This window comes from Dermacentor silvarum, chromosome 1, assembly GCF_013339745.2.
Source record: "Dermacentor silvarum isolate Dsil-2018 chromosome 1, BIME_Dsil_1.4, whole genome shotgun sequence".
In the NCBI taxonomy this organism is placed as follows: domain Eukaryota; kingdom Metazoa; phylum Arthropoda; class Arachnida; order Ixodida; family Ixodidae; genus Dermacentor; species Dermacentor silvarum.
The window spans coordinates 63,543,972-63,564,479 of NC_051154.1; the positions used below are offsets into that span (position 1 = coordinate 63,543,972).

The window sequence follows — 20,508 nt, forward strand, 5'->3', positions numbered from 1 at the left end:
TAGATGGCTGAATGATATCGTCAGCAAGCATTTGTTTGACTTCTTCACGAATGGCGCCTTGTTCTCTTCGAGACACACGGTAGGCATGCTGTCGGATGGGTCTTTCGGCGGGTTCGGTTATAATTCTATGCTTCGCAACGGGTGTCTGCTTGATTTTTGACCTTGTGGCAAAGCAGTCGCTAAAGGAAAGCAAGAAGTGAAGACTATCTTGCTGTTGAGCCGATAGCTTGGAATTCACATCGAGTTGAATTGTAAACTGATTCTCATCGTGTGGGAGGGAGGAAAGTTCTGCGAGTGATGGGCTGGTTCTCGCGTCACCGATTTCTTCGAAGTAAGCGAAAGCAGCGTGCCTTGTGAAGTGCTGGTATTCGCGACTGAAGTTCGTGATTAGGATTTCAGCAGGCTGCTTGGTCAGTTCGAGGAGACTACGGGCAACGCATACTTGACGAGAGAAGAGTATGGACACATTGGTTTCAGCAACTCCGAGGTCAGTTCGGCCCTTGTCGCTCACTACGGTAACCAGTACACTGGAACGAGGTGGTATGGTCACGGAATCATCAGATACGCAATGATCTCTTGTGCGATTCGCATTCGTGCGAGCTTGCGTTACGTTAAAATGTTACCAACAGCTCTCGAAGATTTATAATGGCCCATATTCTCTAAGAAAGTCAATTCCTAAGATGAGTTGCCTGGAGCATTCCCGCAGTACGACGAAAGATCCGATGAAGGCAGAGCCGCAGATATGCACTCGGGCAGTGCACCTCCCAACTGGCGTCACGAGATGACCACCCGCAGTATGGAGTTGGGGACCATTCCATGGTGTGGTCACCTTTCGGAGAGTAGCCACCAATTCACCACTCATAACGGAGTAGTCGGCGCCGGTATCAACGAGGGCGGTGACCTGGTAATTGTCGACGGTTACGGTAATATCGGCGGAAAGTCCTGCGTCGTTATCAGAACATGGCGTGGCAGATAAATCGTCGTCGTGAACTTGTCATGTCGGAGGGTGTTTTTCAGGACGATTAGCAGCGCCCCCACCCGCGGAGGGCACTGTCCTCAGTTTTTCTGACGTGGGCGTGGACTTGGGGACCTGTTGCGAACATCCGAAAACGTGGAGTAACGGCTAGACGAGATGATGCGCCGAGGAGATGGTGAACGTGATTTGCGTCTTTGTGCGGGAGAACACGGCTGTTGAGAGGCCAGGAACTGCTCAATCTCGCGTGGGCGCTCACCATTGCTTGGTCGACGCGCGTTAGGGTGAAATCCCTGAAGGCCCATCCTTCGATAAGGGCACTGATGATACAGATGGCCCGCTTCGCCGCAGTGGTAGCAAAGTGGCCGATTATCCTCGGTGCGCCACACGTTTGATTTCCGTGTGATATCTCGCGGGCCTACGTACTCATACGAGTTTACATTTGTAGCGGTAAATTGATGTGGTAGAGCTGAAACAGGGGAAGGCAAACGTCGTCTCGTAGATGGTTGAGGGCTCCGTAAGGCTTCGGCATATGTCAGCACTGGGGCTTCCGCTCGCGTTGGTGCCAATGGTTGGGTCACGGTCCTGATTTCGTCACGAATGATGTCACCAAGCGCAGTAACAGTCGGCTGACAAGTAGTATTGCGAACTTCCTCAAGCTCTTCGTGCACAACGCTTCGCACAAGCTCTCGGAGTGCTGCTAAATCATGTCCGCGGGTGAAACATGACACGGCAGCGACGGTGCTTTGGCGATCGTACTGTTGGGATCGTTGCTGCAGCGCTCGGTCCATTGTCGTCTCTTTAGTTATGAACTCAGCGACGGTAGCTGGAGGGGTGCGCATGAGTCCAGCGAAGAGTTATTCTTTCACCCCTCGCATTAAGAGGCGAACTTTCTTTGTCTCCGCCATACCTGGATCAGCACGTCGGAACAAGCGGGACATGTCCTCGACAAACATGGCCACACTTTCATTTGGCTTCTGAAACCGACTCTGCAGAACCTGTTCGGCCTTTTCTTTCCTTTTGGGGCTGCTGTATGTCTCGCGAAGCTGTCGTCGCAATTCTTGCCAGCTAGGGATGGAGCCCTCATGATTCTCGAACCACGTGCGGGCGTAGTCTTCAAGGGCAACGTATACGTAGCGCAGTTTCTTAGAGTCGTCCCATTCATTGACTGCAGCGACTCGGTCGAAGTGCTCAAGCCAATCCTCCACGTCCTCGAACACGTCACCATGAAATGACTTCGAAAAGCGCACTGCATGAACTACACTCGGGGTAGATGTGGATTGGACTGTGTCGCTCTCTTGCGTCTGACTCGTACTTGCCCCTGTGGTTGACATTCTTACTGGGCTCAATGGGCCGTATTCAGGATGTGGTCCTTGCAAGCGGCGGCTGTGGCGAAATGCCCGGTTTTCCTCCGGAATCGTGGGAATGGGGGTAGGGACTTGAAGCGTCGGGAGGTCAAATTAGGGCATAAGATGATACCCAGCACCTCCACCAATTTGTCACCGTAATAACAGCGCACGCAACAATCGGTCACACAGCAGAACAGCTCCGATCAAGCAGCATGTCTTCTTCGTCGTCCTCGTCTCTCCCCACCGAATCCTCCGCGGCGCGCAAAATAAAGCGCAAGCAAACTGGAACTGCACAACACACGTAAATGTACTGAAATGATGTGTCAATATATTGCAGTCTGCCCACATGCAATGATACATTGAAGCCCCTCTTATTGTTGCAGAATTCGTTGTCAAGCGGCAGCGTTCAGAAAAACAGAAACACAAACACACAAACGCATTCACACATACATACACACACACACAGACACACACAAGCACACACACAAACACATGGACGAACGCACACGCACGAACGCCCACACAATTTTTGTCCTCTACTGGTGTTTTATTGTTTCTTTGCACTGTCGATATTTTTATTATTTTCATACACTGCGTGAGAACACTTCCTTAAGCATCAAATGCAATGATTGTCCGTCATAAACGTTCACATACTGTTTTTTAGTTCTTATGTGAGATAAGAAAATAAAAGTAAAGGATGGGTCAAGGCGGAAGCTGTAACCTTGAGTTGCAGATTTCCTTGCTCATGGCATGCATAATATTGCTGCTTAGAAAGAGCCCGCAAAGACAAATAAAGGACTTCGCCGCGCGTCATAGAATAACACATTTCTTGCGTTCATGCTCTTTGCTAAATGTCCATTGCCGCAATTTATATGTATTTAATTGCCCTCTTTCCCAGCGCCTTATATCAGAAAGGACAAGAAAAGCAAGGCTGAAATGTGAATGCACCGACAAAATGTGGATGGGGCAGAAATAAACACTTCCTGGTCTGGCCCTCATTGTGGCTCTCCAAAGCTCTTTCGAAGGTTTTGGTATAAAGAAAACATAGTATTGAAACCCAGCGGATGTGAGAAAGGATACGGCTGCAAACTGCGAATAGACCCTGCATGAAAGTGTGCTTAGGAGTGCAAATTCCCCGTTCAACGAGCGGCTGTCCATCCACATTTCATTGGGACATACAGCGCAACTCTGAAGCTGTATCCTTAGCAATTTTTGTCTCGTCTTTCTTTTTAATCGAGCAAGAGAGCTGCCGTCAAGTACAGCTCGCATATTGTCATCGGAATTTTCAAGAGTTTTGTTAAGTGCGCTCGATCTCCCATCCGACGTGGCAGCTGTAAACACACTGGCGCAACAGCTTTGACGGCACTGCCAAACTATTTCTGTCTTACTAAAGTGACTGCTTGATATGGCTTCGAGGCGGGTGGATGAGTAGATTATCTTTTGTGCATTTAGGGCCTGTCTGCTAAAGGCGTATACAGCAGGAAATCCAGAGTTGATGAATATAAAATGCATTTGATGTATCATGCCCCTTCGTGCTCAAGATAAATTCCCATGACCGTGAAAACTAGAACCCCTTTTTTTTTTACCAGGGGGTTGACGACACAGAGCAATTCTAGCGAACAATTCTAGCATTAGAGATTTTTTGTGAATACAAATTAAAAATCCAGGTATATAATATATATATGCATTCGTATTCCCCCAAAAATCTCTAACGCTAGTATACAGGGTGTCCCTATACTATCATGCACCAAGATTTAAAAATATGCAAATACCCCGTAGCTGGACAGAACCAAGGTAATGTTTTTTTGCCGTCACTTGGAGATACTCAGATTAATTTTTTCATTCCGCCTAGCTTAATTACATAATCAATCCGTATAAATTCATAAATTTCTCAAATATTATAATTAGTAGAGGCCGGATCTTTAGGCATTAAAAAAGCGCGTTTTAGGCGCCAAAAATAGGCAGGCAAAACAATATTTTAGGCCTCCGACGTCGTAAATATAGGCACAATAAAATTTTACGTAAATACAAATAATTTCAAACCAAGACGTGCGCGGCCTATATCTACGATAGGAAAACAAGAAATGTTATTGTCTACGATGGCACAAAGGCGCCAACAGTTGAACATAGCCGTGCAATTCTCCCATAACACTGCTGAACTAATGACGATCAATTGGATTAATTCAATAAGCACACTGCTCATATTCATGTTCAATGGCCACTGTACTCGAGCGTCGCATATAGTGAAACAGGCATGAAAAAGAATACTTGAAAGCTGGGAATACTGATTAAAAAAAGCGATACTTTATGTCTGCCGGACGCAATTAAATTAAGACACAACAAAAACAGACAAATAACAAATGCAAGAGAGACTACGATTTATTAAGAAATTAGCACGTTCTTACATGAGGACTGTTAGTTACAACTCTTGGCAATTTTCTCATATACAATGATATTATCCGAATTGTACTGGCAAGACGTCCCAACACTGCCAAATACACTTCCGCCCATTTGAAGTGCACATGTTTGAAGAAATCTGTTTGGAGAGCACGCGGAACGTGGTCTAAGAATCACTCTGAAGATTGTGGAAACAATAGCAAACTACTACCATCTCCAGATTTTTGGATTCAAAATTGTGCCTCTTGTCACTGAGAATGACCTCATACGCTGAGAAGGAACGCCCGACGGTGGTGAACACCTTAAAAAAATGTCACAGTTTCGCCCTAAGGGCGAAGCAATGAATGCGATAGCAACACAGCAATGTCATACGAAGTAAGGTGAGCGGCTTTGGTAGCAATATGAATTGTAGTAAACATGAGCTGATTAAGTAAGCAGGTGTGCTGCGGCGTAAGTAGACCGACATGAAGAGAGACTCGATGACCATGAGAAGACGCGTGTGAAACGGTGGTGTTGATGAGAAGCGCTTCCCGTGGGCAGCGCGTGCGAAGGGACACACCTGTAGCGCTGCACTGCCGATCCGGGCAGCATTTCATGTGTAGCGTGCGTTGGGAAATGTCGCCCGACTAGTACTAACTGAACGAACAAGCGTGGTGTGAGCGCGCACAAACAAACACGAATAGATCACACTGAATGACTGCAGACAACGACTGTCAAAACGCTGGCAGCAAGCATACGCCGCAGCGGGCGAAGGTACGTGCGGTCTATCGCTTCAACGGAAACTGAGCGGCGAATGCACGGCGCATAAAGGTCAGAGCCGTGTGGAGATAAGAGACGGTGCGGACGAGCGACGAGCGCGGTTGTTGGCAGAGTAGAAGCGCCCCCCCCCCCCCCCCCTTTGCTTCCTCCGGCGCTGGCTTCCTGCTTCCTTGCTTGCGCGTGGGAGATGAGTGCGTTCGCTCTCCGTGATAGCGCGCGTCCCCGCACGCTTCCGCTCGGGCATACGGCGCGCGGCGAAGATTTTATCTATACGGAACCTCACGGCGACGGCGACGACGACGGCGACGCCGACGGCAGAAATCCGGTTGAAGTGTCCATATAATTGCTATCGCAATAAAAGTAAATTAGAAACGAAACAAAAGCCGCATGCACATCACATTTTTCTTCTTTTGCTCTTCACTTTCCATTCCCCTGACGGCTCTCCGCGGTTTCGCATTCGCCAACCGCTCGCGCAATGTCAGCGCGGCGGCGTATGCTGGCCGGTGCGTCCCACTTCAATGCTGCTAGCAGTTGTTTTCCGGGAGTTGGTTCAACTAAAGGACTAGGTTGAACCCCATAGAGTTCTGAACAGTCAATGTTGCCCGGTAACGTGAATAACTGTCTCTAACTGCACTCGAAAGCGAAACTTGAGGCTAAGTAGTGTTAATATAGGCGCCGATATTGAAAATAGGCATTTATAGGCATTTAGGCACAAACGCTAAAATAGGCATTTATAGGCACTATAATAACACTATAAAAGCCCTTCATAACCTCTAATTCATGCTCATATATCAAAGTTGGGCGATAGGAGCGCAAGGAACAAAAAGGCATTTACCTAAAATCCGGTCTCTAATAATTAGATGAAAAGTGTCAATGAGAAAATTGTAGAGCAACATGAAAAACTCCCGATACAGCTTTCTGTTGCTCAATACGTGCTACATAAAAGTGTTTTTCTGAGTTTCAAAGAATCCCACAAATACACAGTGCCTCGAGTGGCCAGTCGTGCGGCAATTGTCGTGTGACAACTCGCTGCCTTCGAAGTTCGTGCGTAACTCTGCCACAGAGCAATGACGACAGACCCTGTGGTCGGGTTTCGGGTGACCAGCAACTGGAAGCCGTCGTCCTCAATTCCCTTGAGGATATGCCTGATCTTGTCGGCTTCTGGCATCGTTGCGTCGACTCTGTTGCACAGATTAACTAAGTCTTCGATGTAGCTAGTGAAATTCTCACCTGGTTTCTGGGCGCGTCTGCGCAGGCATTGTTCGGCCTGAAGTTTTCGGACAGCAGGACGACCAAAGACGTCCATGAAGTTGGTCTTGAACACCGACCATGTACGGATGTCGGATTCATGGTTGCGATACCACAAATGTGCAACGTTGCTCAAGTAGAAAATTACATTGTTGACAAGTGTGGCGAGATGGGCTTGTTGGACATTGTTGAGCTTTGCCGTATTGTCCCAGCGGTTGTGCGCGCTGACTCTTTCGTACGAGACGAGCGTGATCACCGGTCACCGGTACCCTCGACGTCGTGATCACCGGCACCCGCGGAAATCGCAAGATCCCACTGACGCTGCACGCCAGGACAGATGACAGGTGGCGCCGTGGCTGCAGCTTGTTGGGCTGGATCGTCAGGCATGGTTCGAGAAGGCCGAGATGGTTGAATGGTTCGGCTTCGAAGTTCCAGCGTTGATGAAGTCGTACCCCGCAGCCTTCACCAATTGTCAAGGCATTTCTTGAAAGGGTACGCAGGCTGTGGGATGTAGAACTCGGTGCGGCAGTCAGAACCCCGCGAGCAGTGAGAGCCGGTCCCGTGCGTAAAGCGCTGGTGATGCCCCTGGCTAACCGGCAGTTCTTCTTCGTTACAAAATAAATAAATAAATAAATAAATAAATAAATAAATAAATAAATAAATAAATAAATACCAATCTTGTGGATAAATGCGGCAAACCAGCAAGCGAACAAGTGACCAAGCGACAAAACAATCCAATTAGAATGCAATAAGTGTGTTAACTGGGCCAAAGAGAACATGAAAGGACGGCAAAAAGAAAGATTGATAGAGAAAAAAGCCAAGAAAGAACAACAATGTTACTTTTCTATTAGTTTTCAAGGACATCGCGATGTGCTGACACAAGCGTAGTTAGGACCTACTGTCTTCCTGTCTCCAAGTCCGACGTGCACACAAATTCTCACAGTGCACCTTCGCATGTTCACGTAGCGACATGCTGAAGAAGCGTCAAGCTGAAAAAGAATGCGTGTACTAATTGCTCTCACGTCTAATTCGATACTTACACCACGGTTGCTACCGCCATCGCTTTATGTATAGCGAAATGCGAGGAGCAGCGAAGTTCGTGTGCGATGTAGCAGCGACGCAAGAAGTTTTGGGGGGAGGCGGTGCCGCGCGGCTCTCTCGACCCGAGTCAGCGCGAAAGGGGTGCGCGCAGCGGGCCCGGAGGAGGGACACTTGTTGCGAGCGCGACGAGGGAAGGGGGGCGTTTGAAGCGCGGCGCTGCGATCGGCGCTGGTATAGGCGCCTGCGGTTCCGCTCCGGGGTTCAGATCAACGTCCAAGCTCGCGATGACGGGGCGGCGAGCGACTACGCTGCTTGCTCTGCTGCTGCTGCCGGCGTTATTGGCTTCGGCGCTGGGCGGCCCATGGCCGGCGGCTGGAACCCAGCTGCCCGTACCCTTCACCGAGACGGCAGCGACCGAGGGCTGTCACTGCTGGGCCCAGGGGACCGAGTGCCGCTGCTTCGGTGACAGCGTGCACCAGGTGCCCGCTCGTCTGGCTGACCAGGTCGAGAAGCTGTGAGTGAAGCGTGATAACACGCCTAGTAGACTCTAGTTCCGCTGACCACACGCCCCGCTGGACCGACTCCGTCCATGGTTAGCGCTCCAGCGGGGCGCCCAACTGCGGCTTGGCACCCCGACCTAACAGCTGACTCTGGAAGAGAGCGCGCGCACACGCACGCACGCACGCACGCACGCACACGCGCAGACACACACACACACACACACACACACACACACTGCTCGTATGCGGGATGGTGATTTCGTCGTTTGTGCGTGCTGATACAACACCTGAACGAATGGGAAGGCCGTGGTGGATGGCTAAAACACTTTAGTAGGTCACGGTTTCATAAGGTGCACCGAAAGATGAATGCGCTGGTGGATTGTGGTTCATGCGCACTGTTCTCCCCTTACACCTACAAGAAGGAAACAAGTTGTAGCTGGTGTTGTAGATGTCATAGCTGAGGACACGTTTCACAACTTGCTGAGTTTAAGCAAGTTGAACAAATGTTCATAATATCGTTGAGTTACTTGTTAACGGCTGAATGTGGTATTAGACAAGTTGACCACCAGCTTTAAGAAATAATAATATAAGGGAGCTTTTTCTTTTTTTAAGCATGAAAAAAGGTACAAATGAATGCCTTTTATTACTGCCCGTTATTTGTAACAAACCAGAACAGACCTTCGATGGTTTTTTGTTTTCTCTTCTTGTTTGGGAGTGAGACTAATAGGTATGAAATATTCGAAACAATGACAGGTAGAAAATGTGCCCAAGTGAGATTTAGCAAAATAGAGCAACACACACATACGCATGCATAATGCAGGCGTGTTAAAACTACATACAAATGTTTTTTTTTCTAACATGTACATGCCTCACCACGAGCAGGAAAAGGGGAAAAATTGAACTACTTTAGACTTTAGTAACCAAGCAAACAATTTTATAAACTGAGAACTATTTTGTAATTAAGAAAAACGGGGTCCCGATGAAAATTATGAAATGAAATAATTTCTGATGTCACTGCTTCTTATACGAGAAGCGGGAAAACGCAGTGCTATTTGCATGTAATAAGGATCGGTGGTGGGTTAACATCAATAAGTAATGTACTTCAGAAACCACAAATATTCGCAATCGTAATGACGGTTATGTCCACTGACTTAGTTTTCATTGATCTAGTACAATTTAATTTTTTTCCCTATATCCACCGACAGTTTATGAGTAATGTTCAGTACGTTGTTAGTGAGAAACGGGACATAGTGAAAAAAAAATGCATTTACTCTCTCGAAACACAAAACACCATGTAACGTGTGCCAAATACCACATGCGAGAAGATTTAGTCCGCGCTGAGAGGCCATTCGCATTTAACACACCTATGCATGTCCGCAGAAATCAAATTTGAGAGCTGGAGACAAATTACCTCAGCTCCGGTTTTGTTCTGGACTCAACTGTTTAAGCCAACATACACAATTATTAGATCGCCCTATTCAAGCGAAATAATAATTGGCTTAACTAACTCGAACAATTAAGACGAGCGAATAACATTCTCATGCTTGTTGCTCTTGTTCTTGTATTTTTTTTTTTCGCCGCTGATATACGCTGTGGTATGTGTGTCAGTATTCACATCGAGTTCTAAACCTTCATTCCACTGTGTTTTTGAGCCAATTTGTTTTATTTGGCTATTTTAAATAGTGTTATAATATTGGTTCGAGGCTCTCCGCGGACAATGTACCCAGACTTAATTTTTCGTCCTTTTGGTGTGGTCACATTCCGCAGAATTTCGAAGTTGGTATTCGAATTTGTGTCATTTTCTCCCCGCCGTTGCTTTTAGTTGTGGGCCATTCCCCACATTCTACTATTCGACTCATGAACACGATATCAAGATATTTTATCCAAGAAACTGGTTGCGGCAACATAAAAGTTCTGCGTTTGTCTGGTCACGAGAACCTCATTGTTCATTTTGAATACTCTAAACTATATTCAATCAGCATAAAAATGCATCAAAGACGATAGGCGCGCACTATTTATGCGCAAGGCACTACGCGCAACGCTTTACTTCCTTCAAAAATGTCTTAATTAACACTGTGTCACAAACAATTTTTCTGGTTGAGTCGCATATCTTGGCTCCAACAGCGTATATCATAGGGTTAGCCGCGGTTCTCACCCTGCAATAAGTCAGGCCATCGTTAGCACCCCTGTGTTCCTCCTTCTCATCTCTTAATTCTGATATAGCGCAATTAAGGAAAGAAATTGCAAGTCCAACGCCCATGTTGCAATCTATGTAAAGTGAAGCTTTAGTAGCGGGGTTCATTAAATGCTTACAAGTAACAGCGATGCGCGCAATTTTGTTTATTTTCATCCTATGCTAAGAGTCATGGAATGGAATGTTATGTTCCATGGAAGAGTCATGGAATGTTTATGTTTATCCACCGCAAAGGTTACAACGTTATTGTCGTGCAATTTGCATGTTTACGCAGAGCATCGTTCACGAACTATGTCGAAAAGCAAACTACAATTTACGTGGATGCACAGTGTGAGACGTATACGCAGCGATGTCACAAGGGAGGAAGGCGATGTGTGATGCTTGTGCAGAGAACGGTGATGACAGTTGTAGGGACAAAGCACGACACGTGTCAGGCAACCTTTAGGGATTTTGGACCTCTTGTGTCACAGTGGGGCATACCTATTCTGGACGATTGGCCAAGAACTAGCACACCCCCAGTATAGAACATCGACAATATAGGCCAAGAATGAGGTGGGTCAAATATAAGAAAATCAAGAAAATCCAAGAATCCGTAGAACGTTTTGCGCTATTCCCTTTATATGTCAGTGTGCTTTAAAGATATCTATAAGTCGACATTGTAGGTACGGCTTTTATGGAGGGTCGTCATGACGTCGTCGTCACGGCAATGGGATGGCGACGCTCTAGTGACGACGACGGAATTATCATAATGGCACCACGACGGCCTGGCATGACAACAACGGAATGAAGACAGCTGCACGACGATGACGGCACGCCGACGACTGCGTGATAACGAGAGGGTGAAGACGGCATAATGGTGATGATGACACGACAACGAGGAAGTGACGACGATGGCATGTGACTAACGAATGACGACGATAGGGTGACGACAACAGAGCAGCGACAAGGGAATGACGGCGGCGGAAATGAAGGCGATGAAGTGATGACGAAGGAACGACGGCGGCGACGTGATAACGAAAGTGTGTTTGTGTTGGCGGTCACGTTTCGGGCAGTCTCACTTTGCACCCCATTCGGTACTGGCCTGCACTATACCCGGGGCGGCAATCATGCAGGACAGCAGCCAGCACCCGTCACATAACCAGTGGCATGGTTGAAGTTGTTGAATCGGCAAGAAAGCAGCGGGCAGCAAAGTGCAGTGAAGAGGCGAAGAAAGTTTCGCTTTAAAAATGGCGTTACTGCGCCATTGGTCGTCTGGGTGGCAGTGCATTCCTTCGTGTTCCTATAAGGAGGCTAGTCACGCGTGTATGTAGGTTTTCTATGTTCCGAAATAAGGAAGCCCGCATGCCCATTCAAAAGAAAAAGAAAAGAAAGAAAGAAAAAAAAAAGACATGGCATGTAGACGGTACGTCAGCACTACCCACCGCGGTAGCCCATCTATGACGTTGCGCTACGGAGGTCGCGGGTACAATAACGACCACGCAGGCCGAATTCCTACGGCGGCCGAATGCAAAAACGCCTTTGTACCGCCTAATCGGGCGCGCGTTGAAGAACCCCAGGTAGTTAAAATTAATCCGGAGTCCCCCACTACGGCGTGTCTCATGTTCCGATCATGGTTGTGGCACGTAAAACCCCAGAATTTTTTTTTTTTGAAGCAAAGCTTTATAGGCTCACAAGTTTCGGCGGCGGCGGTGGTGGTGTCACGCTGAAAAGTGGGCCGATCCTGGTGATAGTGCAGAAAGGGTCCAAGCTAATGGCACATACCCCTGTGTGCTCAGGGACCTGTAACGCGCCCTTGAACTACCCTTGTCCCACCTGGGACCCAAAGAGCCACAATCACCAACCCTTTTCGAGAAAGGGCGGGGGGGGGGGGGGGGGGGGGGGTGTAAGCGAAGCTTGTCCGATTCTAGCATGAGGGCTTCCGAAGCCCAGGCGAGACGTCAATGAAGAGCCGAGGACTGCGAGTTGCGGGAGCGCGATGTTGACTCCAAACATCAGCGAAGAGCCTCCGACCCGGAGTTTAGCGCAAACGAAGCCAAACGCCTGCGTTGGCGTCGTCTTGCCACAAGCTTCACTTACCCCCATTTTCTCGACAGGGGAAGGGCTTTGATTTTTTTTTTATTTTGTCAGCACTACTTACAGCACCTTCGTTGTGAAGATAAAAATGCGTCACGCTCCTAAATAATAAGTAATAATCCGGTGATCAACACGGATTCGAAAACACTCGTTGGCTTCGTTCTTAATATTTCACGATTTGAAAGCCCTGTCACCCAGAGGCGCAAGAGTGCAGTGACATCACTGTAGTAATGAGAAACGTTAGTTTGATTACTGCTAATGATGTCCCTGCACTCTTGCGCATCAGGATGATTTCATTACTACAATTACAGACCGTGGGTGTGAGGGCCACCAATAGAAGCACCGGTGTGAAAATTATCGCAGTTGCGTTTCACAGATAAAGTTCTTTTCTTTTCTTTTCTTTCCTTTTCTTTCTTTCTTTCTTTCTTTCTTTTTACTCACGTGCCAACATATGGAAGCATACTATATATCAATGGATGTATACGTGCAAATGGAAGTAGATTATCTGAATGAAAGTATATGCCTGATTGCAGCCGTACTTGAAATGAAAGTCACATTCGTTAGTAACAAAGGGAGTGGTCCTAGGTTTAACTCTCGAAACAAGACAAATTTGCCTACAATAGACTTCCTTTTAGAGGAACGGATATAGAATTGGTTTCTAGCTCTATGCTAAATCCACGAGGAGGGAGAAATAGTTTTTTTCGGCAACCATAGCACCAATTTTGATTAGGGTTGTTGCATTTAAAAGAAAACGTTACAACCTAGTAGCTGCAGCGATGAATTTTTAATTTTGCGCCGCAAATGTTTTACAAAAAATTCTAGAAAATTGCTAAAAGAAAAAGAAAACTCCAGTATCATGTTTACAACTCTAACACGCAATAAGTATCATAATTCTGTACACTGCACCTAATAATACATCTAAAGCAGATAAAATTGTATTATTAATCGCTCTGAAGCATACCCCTAATTTGTAAGTAGAACTTTTTCAAAATCCTCGTTAACATTGTAACACATTCATGTAAGCTACATATTCATTTACCAAATTTATCTGCTTTAGATGCGCTAACATATGCAGTTGACAGATCATGCGATGTCTGTTCTTGGTGCAGAGTTGCAAATTTGTAAACTTCGGGGTTGTTCTTTGAAACTTGCCGATTTTCGGCAATTTCAAAATATTTATTCCTAGTGTTACTAGAATTAAGCTTGCTCTCCCAAATGCAACAAATTTCATTCAAATCGGACAACAGGTTATCCCATAAAACCATTTCTGGGGTTTAACATGTATTTGAAAAGTAAAACTGGGGTTGCCCCGAGAGCTAAAGCTTCCTTTTAAGATTTTTTTGGCAATTAAAACGTAGTCAAAAGTTGCAGGTTTCTTTGTTTCTTTCCTAATGAAAGATGGAGTCGTTTTGACAGAACGCAGCAATACTAGAAGTCATGCCATTAAATGGTAATAAAAGTGACCTAGTTCACTAATAAGTTACCATCTGCGAGTGACATGTCATTGCAGTTCTCATGAATGCGCATGTTTCCAGGTCCCGCCACCTGAAGAATGTATTTAGACTGATGCATGCCGGTAAGAAACAGAGCCCGCATTCACAAAGCAGTTTGTACGCTATAATGGTTCTTTAGAACAAGTGCCGGTGCATGCTTATAGCGAAAAGATTACTAGCTAGAACCATCGGACAATGGACAAATAGCACAAACGGGCTTGTGAATTAGGCTCCAGTTTTCTTGTGTATGAAATAACTAAAAGCGTCTTTTTCGGGGCGCCTAGACCACAATCAACACCAAAAATGAAACAGGGCTTTACACTTCACTCAAGTGAGCGGTAACAGTGAGCACAAGAGTGTAAGCTGCTGCGTATAGCGCCACTAAAGCCTAATAGCCAAAAAAATTAAGAATAAAAAATTCGACGAAAAATTCGACGCTTTTGTGAAAAATTGAACTGAAGGAAGATGCTATGGGACCAAAGTCCCCAACTCAGAAATCAATAAAGAGTAACGGCTGCTTTTCGATAGGTCGGTCATTTTTCTTGCATCTCATTGCAAGCCTGAACGATGTCCAAGTTTCCGTAGGCGAGCGTGGAAACTCTTTTGCCGTCGCTCCTCTTTCCTGAAAAATTGCTGCGTTGATTGAAAAAAAACAACGCTTCAGGTGTTTTGACTTTGTGTGACGTCTGATTAAATATGCTTTGTGATCGGTGCGCTAGGGCTTTGTGTGATGAAGTACTGTAGATTTAATCAAGTAGTGTGATTCGGTCACACGCGTTTCATGTAACAAGCTACGGCGACATTCGAGAGCTGCTGGTCAGCTACTGAAATGAAAACTACAGGAACGCGGATTACTCCAAACTAATTACATTTTCCGTACTAAAAAAAAAAACAGCTCGAAAGTTGTGCAAGTGGAGAAATAATTTACGAAGAGCTCAGGTTGTTTCAACTAGTATACTTGATTTCCCTGATGATTAAGCTCGCTGTAAAGCAAAACTTGAAACTATAGGTATGCGGCGGCGAAACAAATCACAAAGAAGAAACAAATCGGCAAGAGACATGGACGCACATCAAACCCGAGGTCCACACAAGAACATAGGTTCGCTGTCACAGCGGCACCTCTGAGACCGACCCTCATGAATAAATCATTTATCCCAGGCATCGACTTCCCGAGGTCGATGCATGATGTCGTCACTACCAACTGCGTTTTAACTGAACCCTTCGCACGCATTGCCGAGTGAGAGAGAGAAAACGAAACGTTGCGTTACACACAGTGGTTGACTCGGCCGTCTAAATGGCAATGACCATCATGAGATAGTAATGGGGATGGCTTCTCAGCAAAGTTTTTTACTAAATCACCCAGGAACCCATTGGTAGTACTGGTACTGCCGTACGGGAGAGCCAATGCGCTATAAAGCACCAAAAACAAGTAATAGCCTCAAAGGGCAAGCAAAACGAGTATCTATTAGAGGCTATAACCCATATATACAGAAGAGACGGTATATGACGACATGCCTACGCAATAACGAAAATGCAGGCAAAAGAACTGGGCCAACATTAATAAAGCTTGTCGTTCGCAAGTGTTCCTTGCAATTGGCTGGTCGCATTCATTAATAATATGTCCAACATCAGGATTGGCTTGACTTTTTTCTTACGAACGACTCTAGCGTATACTTATATAGTCAACCATAACCACGGAAGCGTGCTCGTCTTCAACCCCGAAGGCCCGGGCTCGATTCCTACCCACACTGAAAAATGTGCCGAATTTTCTTTTCAATTCCATTAATTTACTTTCTTTCCAGAAACCTGCCTGACATATTTGACGTCAATGCGAGCATTTTTTACGTGTTTTACTCTTCGCGCCGTCGGCCTATTTTGGTACCATCTTTCGGTCACGCCGCCGATGACAACGCCGGATTTTCGCATAACGGGGTGTATAATGTTTTCGCATTAAAAAGATATACGGCTCATGAATACCGACAGGTGTACATTCACCCCCCCCCCCCCCTCAAAAAAAAATAAGAGAGAAAACAAAGCGTAAGGCAGCCTATGAATACAAACAGGCGCACTTTCAGTGGCCTCCACAAGGCGTTCGAAATACCAGATGGAAAGACTCAGCCAGAGGAGTGCAGGGGAGATGAGTCGCATGTTAGCATAGAGCATGCCAGGTGTCGCAGCTACCAGAAGAGTGTTTCTCTTGTTCTTTGTTCGATGTTACTGTAACTTTTGTGAGACCACGAAAACGATCAAATACACCCCCACCTGGTTATATGACACCCATACTGTGACCTCCAATAACCTCTGAGTTCCAGGAATTGCATTCTTTGCACAGGTGGTATCTTTTGGGATTGTGGTCAAACTGGTTTTGATACAAAGTATATGTGTGTATAAAAAATAAAATAAATGTTAAATGAAAACGTATATGACAATGACAAAGTGAAGTAATAAACATCAACCTAACAGAAGGGCGAGAGGACTCTGTAATAAATGATGATAATAATATACATATAGCTTCTTAAATATCCTATATATTATATACCTTATATAACCGTTAGTAAGTGCATAAAACAGACAGTAAAATATTCATTGGTGCAGCAAACATGTCGGAAATGTTTGATCTTCGCCTCTGTGGTCTCACAAGAGTTGCAGTAACTTCAAACAAATTACAAGAGAAACACTATTCTGGTAGCTGCGAGCCCTCGCATGCTCTATGTTAACATGCGACTCATCTCCCCTGCATTCCACTGACTGCGTATTTCCATCTTATATTTCTCACGCCTTGTAGAGGCCACTGAATGTACGCGTGTTTTTATTCATAGGCTACGTAAGTTTTTCTTTTTGTTTTTTTTTCTTTTTTGACTTGAATGAATGTACGCGTGTTGGTATTCAGGACGCCACTGAATGTACATATGTTTGCATTCATAGACTGCCTGCGCCTTCTTTTCCTTTTTTACTTGGGTGAATGTACGCGTGTTGAAGCCTTACGTTCTTTTTCTCCTTCCTTTCTTTCAATTTGATTCACTCTTACAGAGAAAATGTATAAATTGAGCTTTGGGTGCTTGCAACTGCACTCTCGATGAAGGCTGGATCCCAGCCGAAACGGCGAAATTAAATGTTTGTTATTGCTTTTCTACGTGCGCCTGCACTTTTTCAATATATATATATATATATATATATATATATATATATTAAACCCGTAGTGGTGGACTACGGGGTTAATTTTGGCCCCCTGGGTTTTTTTAACATGCACCCAATGCACGGTACACGGGCGTTGTTGCATTTCGCCCCCATAGCAATGCGGCAGTCACGGCCGGGATTCGATCCCGCGCCCTCGGGCTCAGCAGCGCAACGCGAAAGTCACTACGCTACCACGGCGGGTAGGGACCATTTGTGCATCCCCGAATATGATGCATTTTGCGTTTCGCATACAGCATAGTTCCTTTTTACTTCAGGAAAACTATGCGGTTAATGACATTTCTGCCCACCAAGGATACTGCAGGATCTTGGTCCACAGTAATTGCCAGAAACAAAATATTCGCTCACGACTGGTGGTTAAATTTCCGCTCTCGATGCTCTTGTAAAGTGCTGCTGCACACGCGAAGTTTTCAACAGTGCCTTCAAAGAAATCTAAGCAGAGTTACGCTCGTTCTGATAAGCAAAACATTTAATTACGTTCTGTCTGCAACGCCGTTGCACAGCTGCATTTCTATAGTCTATTTTTACCCCTGGTACCGCACAAGCGACATACTGTAAATACCTGGCGTTTCACGTAACCTGAGCCCAAATGCTACACACTGAATAAAAATGACCTACCGCGGTAGCTCAGTGGCTATGGGGTTACGCTTCTGAGCAAGAGATCGCGGCGGCCGCATTGAGATGGGGTGGTAATGCAATATCGCTCGTGTACGATGCATTGGGTGCACGTTAAGGAATCCCAGGGGACCCAGATTAACCCAGAGTCCCTCTGTATGGTGTGCCTTTTAATCAGGTCGTTGTATTGGCACGTAAAACCCCACATTTTTTTTTATTACTCAGAATGGTGCTTATCGAATAAGACCAACCGCATGTTTTTCATAGCCGTTTGGAGTTATTCAGACTGTTGCTTTTCCTTTTATTTTATTTCTTTTGTAGTCCGATAAGGTAGCTAGTTAGTTAAGTTTGATTACGAAAATTTTTAAACATATTTCGCTTTAGGGCATAAACTGAGTTGGAAAAGTTGCATTGCGTTCTCAGAAATATGCAATGAAGTTGTTTTCCTGATGCCATCTTTATCTGCTTTTTCTTCCTGATTCTAAATAAAGAAGGTGGCATTAAAAATAATGTACATGCGTGCCTGGATTGCAACGCTCTCAATCGTGTGCGTAAATGGAAGGGGCTGGGCAATCTCTGACAATCCGTTAGGGATGGCCCAGAACCTTGATCAGCCCCGTGACTGATCTATGATCAGGCATTACTACGTCCCCCTCTACAGCGCCTTTTAGATGAAATTGCTCATTGCTGCTGCCTCGTGAATTCTGAAATACGCGAGAAGTGGAACAAGAGAGCACAGTATGAAAAAAATTCAATTTTGTTGCGTTAAAGAAGCGTTAGTAAACATGTCCCATAAGATATCCTTTCGCCACAAGCTCAAAGATCATCGCGGAACTTGAGATCAAAATCACAACTGCGTTTTTAGAGAATACTTCGTGGAAACGTGAATGGGTGGATCGCTATAAAAATGACATGGCGGAGAATGCGCTCATCTTGAGGAAACCCAGCTTGCAAGCGAAAGTTTTGGAACTCTAGCACCGGTTTCAGCCACAATCCATCAACAAGAATGTTGCTGAAAGAAGTTTGTTAATGCCACAGCTGTCTCAACTTTCAATTTAGAAATGACCCAGAAAAAATTATGTCCTGCATGAGTGCATGACACATGGGTCCTGGGGAGCGCCCACGTACAGCAGGCAGCTACAGTATCCGTAGCAGCAAGGAGTGTAGTGTAGTCTCATTTGTAGATAGCTAAGCACTTTCCTGTCATTTTCATTGAAGCTTTACAGAAGGACCACAATAGCCGTAGCCGTAGCCGATCGATGTATAAGTCTTTCTTTGTCCTGTGTTACAGTTCTTTGTCTGAGAACATCTTTATTACGTTTGTTTACCGGATACATCTGCTCTGTACTACTCGTCGTACACTGGAATAGAATGGGAAGCAGGGTGTCAGAGTGGGATGCCTATTGGTGGTAGAGTGACAAAGAACTGAGATTCCTCTGCTGTTGGCCTGATGGTGATGGGACTGTTTTACCCGCTCGAAATCCCACAAGGATAACCACATGGCAATCAGGATTTTTGATACAACTAAGGAGGGCCGGTCATCTCACTATGAATGTTTTGATACTACATCAATTTGCAAATAAGCTCAACGCACAGCACAAAGTGCGAACTATAGCCGAGCCTAACTTTCATGGTATTAATCAGCGTAAAATCGTGAAAATACTTTTTTTCTGCACCGCGTCTTAGAAGTTTGCTCACAAAAGCAATCGCACCAACAGCGAAGACGACGACCGAAATAACGACGACGATGACTACGAGGATGACGACTACAACATACAGTTGTGTTTTCATGCAAGACACGAGGCAGTCAACGAGCTGAAGCTTAATTTATAATATGCAAGAACGCCACGGCAAAGTTCACTCGCACGTGAAATCTTCACTTGCTTCAGGTACACTCCTAATTTCCTGTGTCTTTGATAAAACGAATACGGCGTCCGGCAGGCTTAAACACGACTTCATTGCGGCAAGATGTAAGTATGTTCTTTTTTCTCTTGTTTTTAAACAGCTTGCCATCATCGATGTTTATCGCTTTTCAGCTGCGCAAAGAACGTAAGAAAGAAACGTCTGTTTGTGCTCATTCTCCGTAAAGGAAAGACGACGCGAAAGTCCGAACGTATCAACAAATTATTTTTGCATGTGTTTGAATAAAATATCCGCTTACGAAGAAAACTGCGTTTCTCCTCTTCATACACACTGTTACGAAGTAGAAACAAAAATGGCATACCACGCTAATTATGCTTGCGCCGACTGCTTGAATATTCATGATCATCCGTTGATGTTGTTGTTTTTTCTATAAAGGATCACCCTAAACCTAGGTTTGTTTAGAACGTAAATAAATCGGCTGCTCGTGCGCAATTACCGTTTCCATACATCATGTTTGAACACTTAAAAAGAATAAGCTAAATTTTAAGCACAAAGAAACGCTTACGCATCATTCATTTTCCAAAGTTTCAATTAAAGGAGGTGATAAAAAATCTAATCTCTTTCAAGTTACTCGCTTTTCAACGCAACAAGCTGTACTTCCTTCTAGTCACGACTGGAAAATAAAGTTGTATTCTGACTTTCAATGTCGTCGAGCGAAAGGATAACAGTGACTTCTCGGGTGGAGAAGCAGCAAATATAGTTATGCATATTTTTAGGCTTTACTGCATTTTTTAAAAACTGCCTATTG

At 45.4% G+C, this 20,508-nt stretch overlaps 1 protein-coding gene across 1 annotated transcript in view; it reads left to right on the forward strand.

Annotated features, from left to right (window-relative positions):
* The first annotated feature begins 8,051 nt into the window (after nt 1-8,051).
* Nucleotides 8,052-20,508, forward strand: part of LOC119443058 (follicle-stimulating hormone receptor-like) — a 275,428-nt gene continuing 262,971 nt past the window's right edge. Inside the window, 1 exon segment of the mRNA XM_049662908.1 lies at nt 8,052-8,281. Coding sequence (XP_049518865.1) covers nt 8,052-8,281 — 230 coding nt within the window.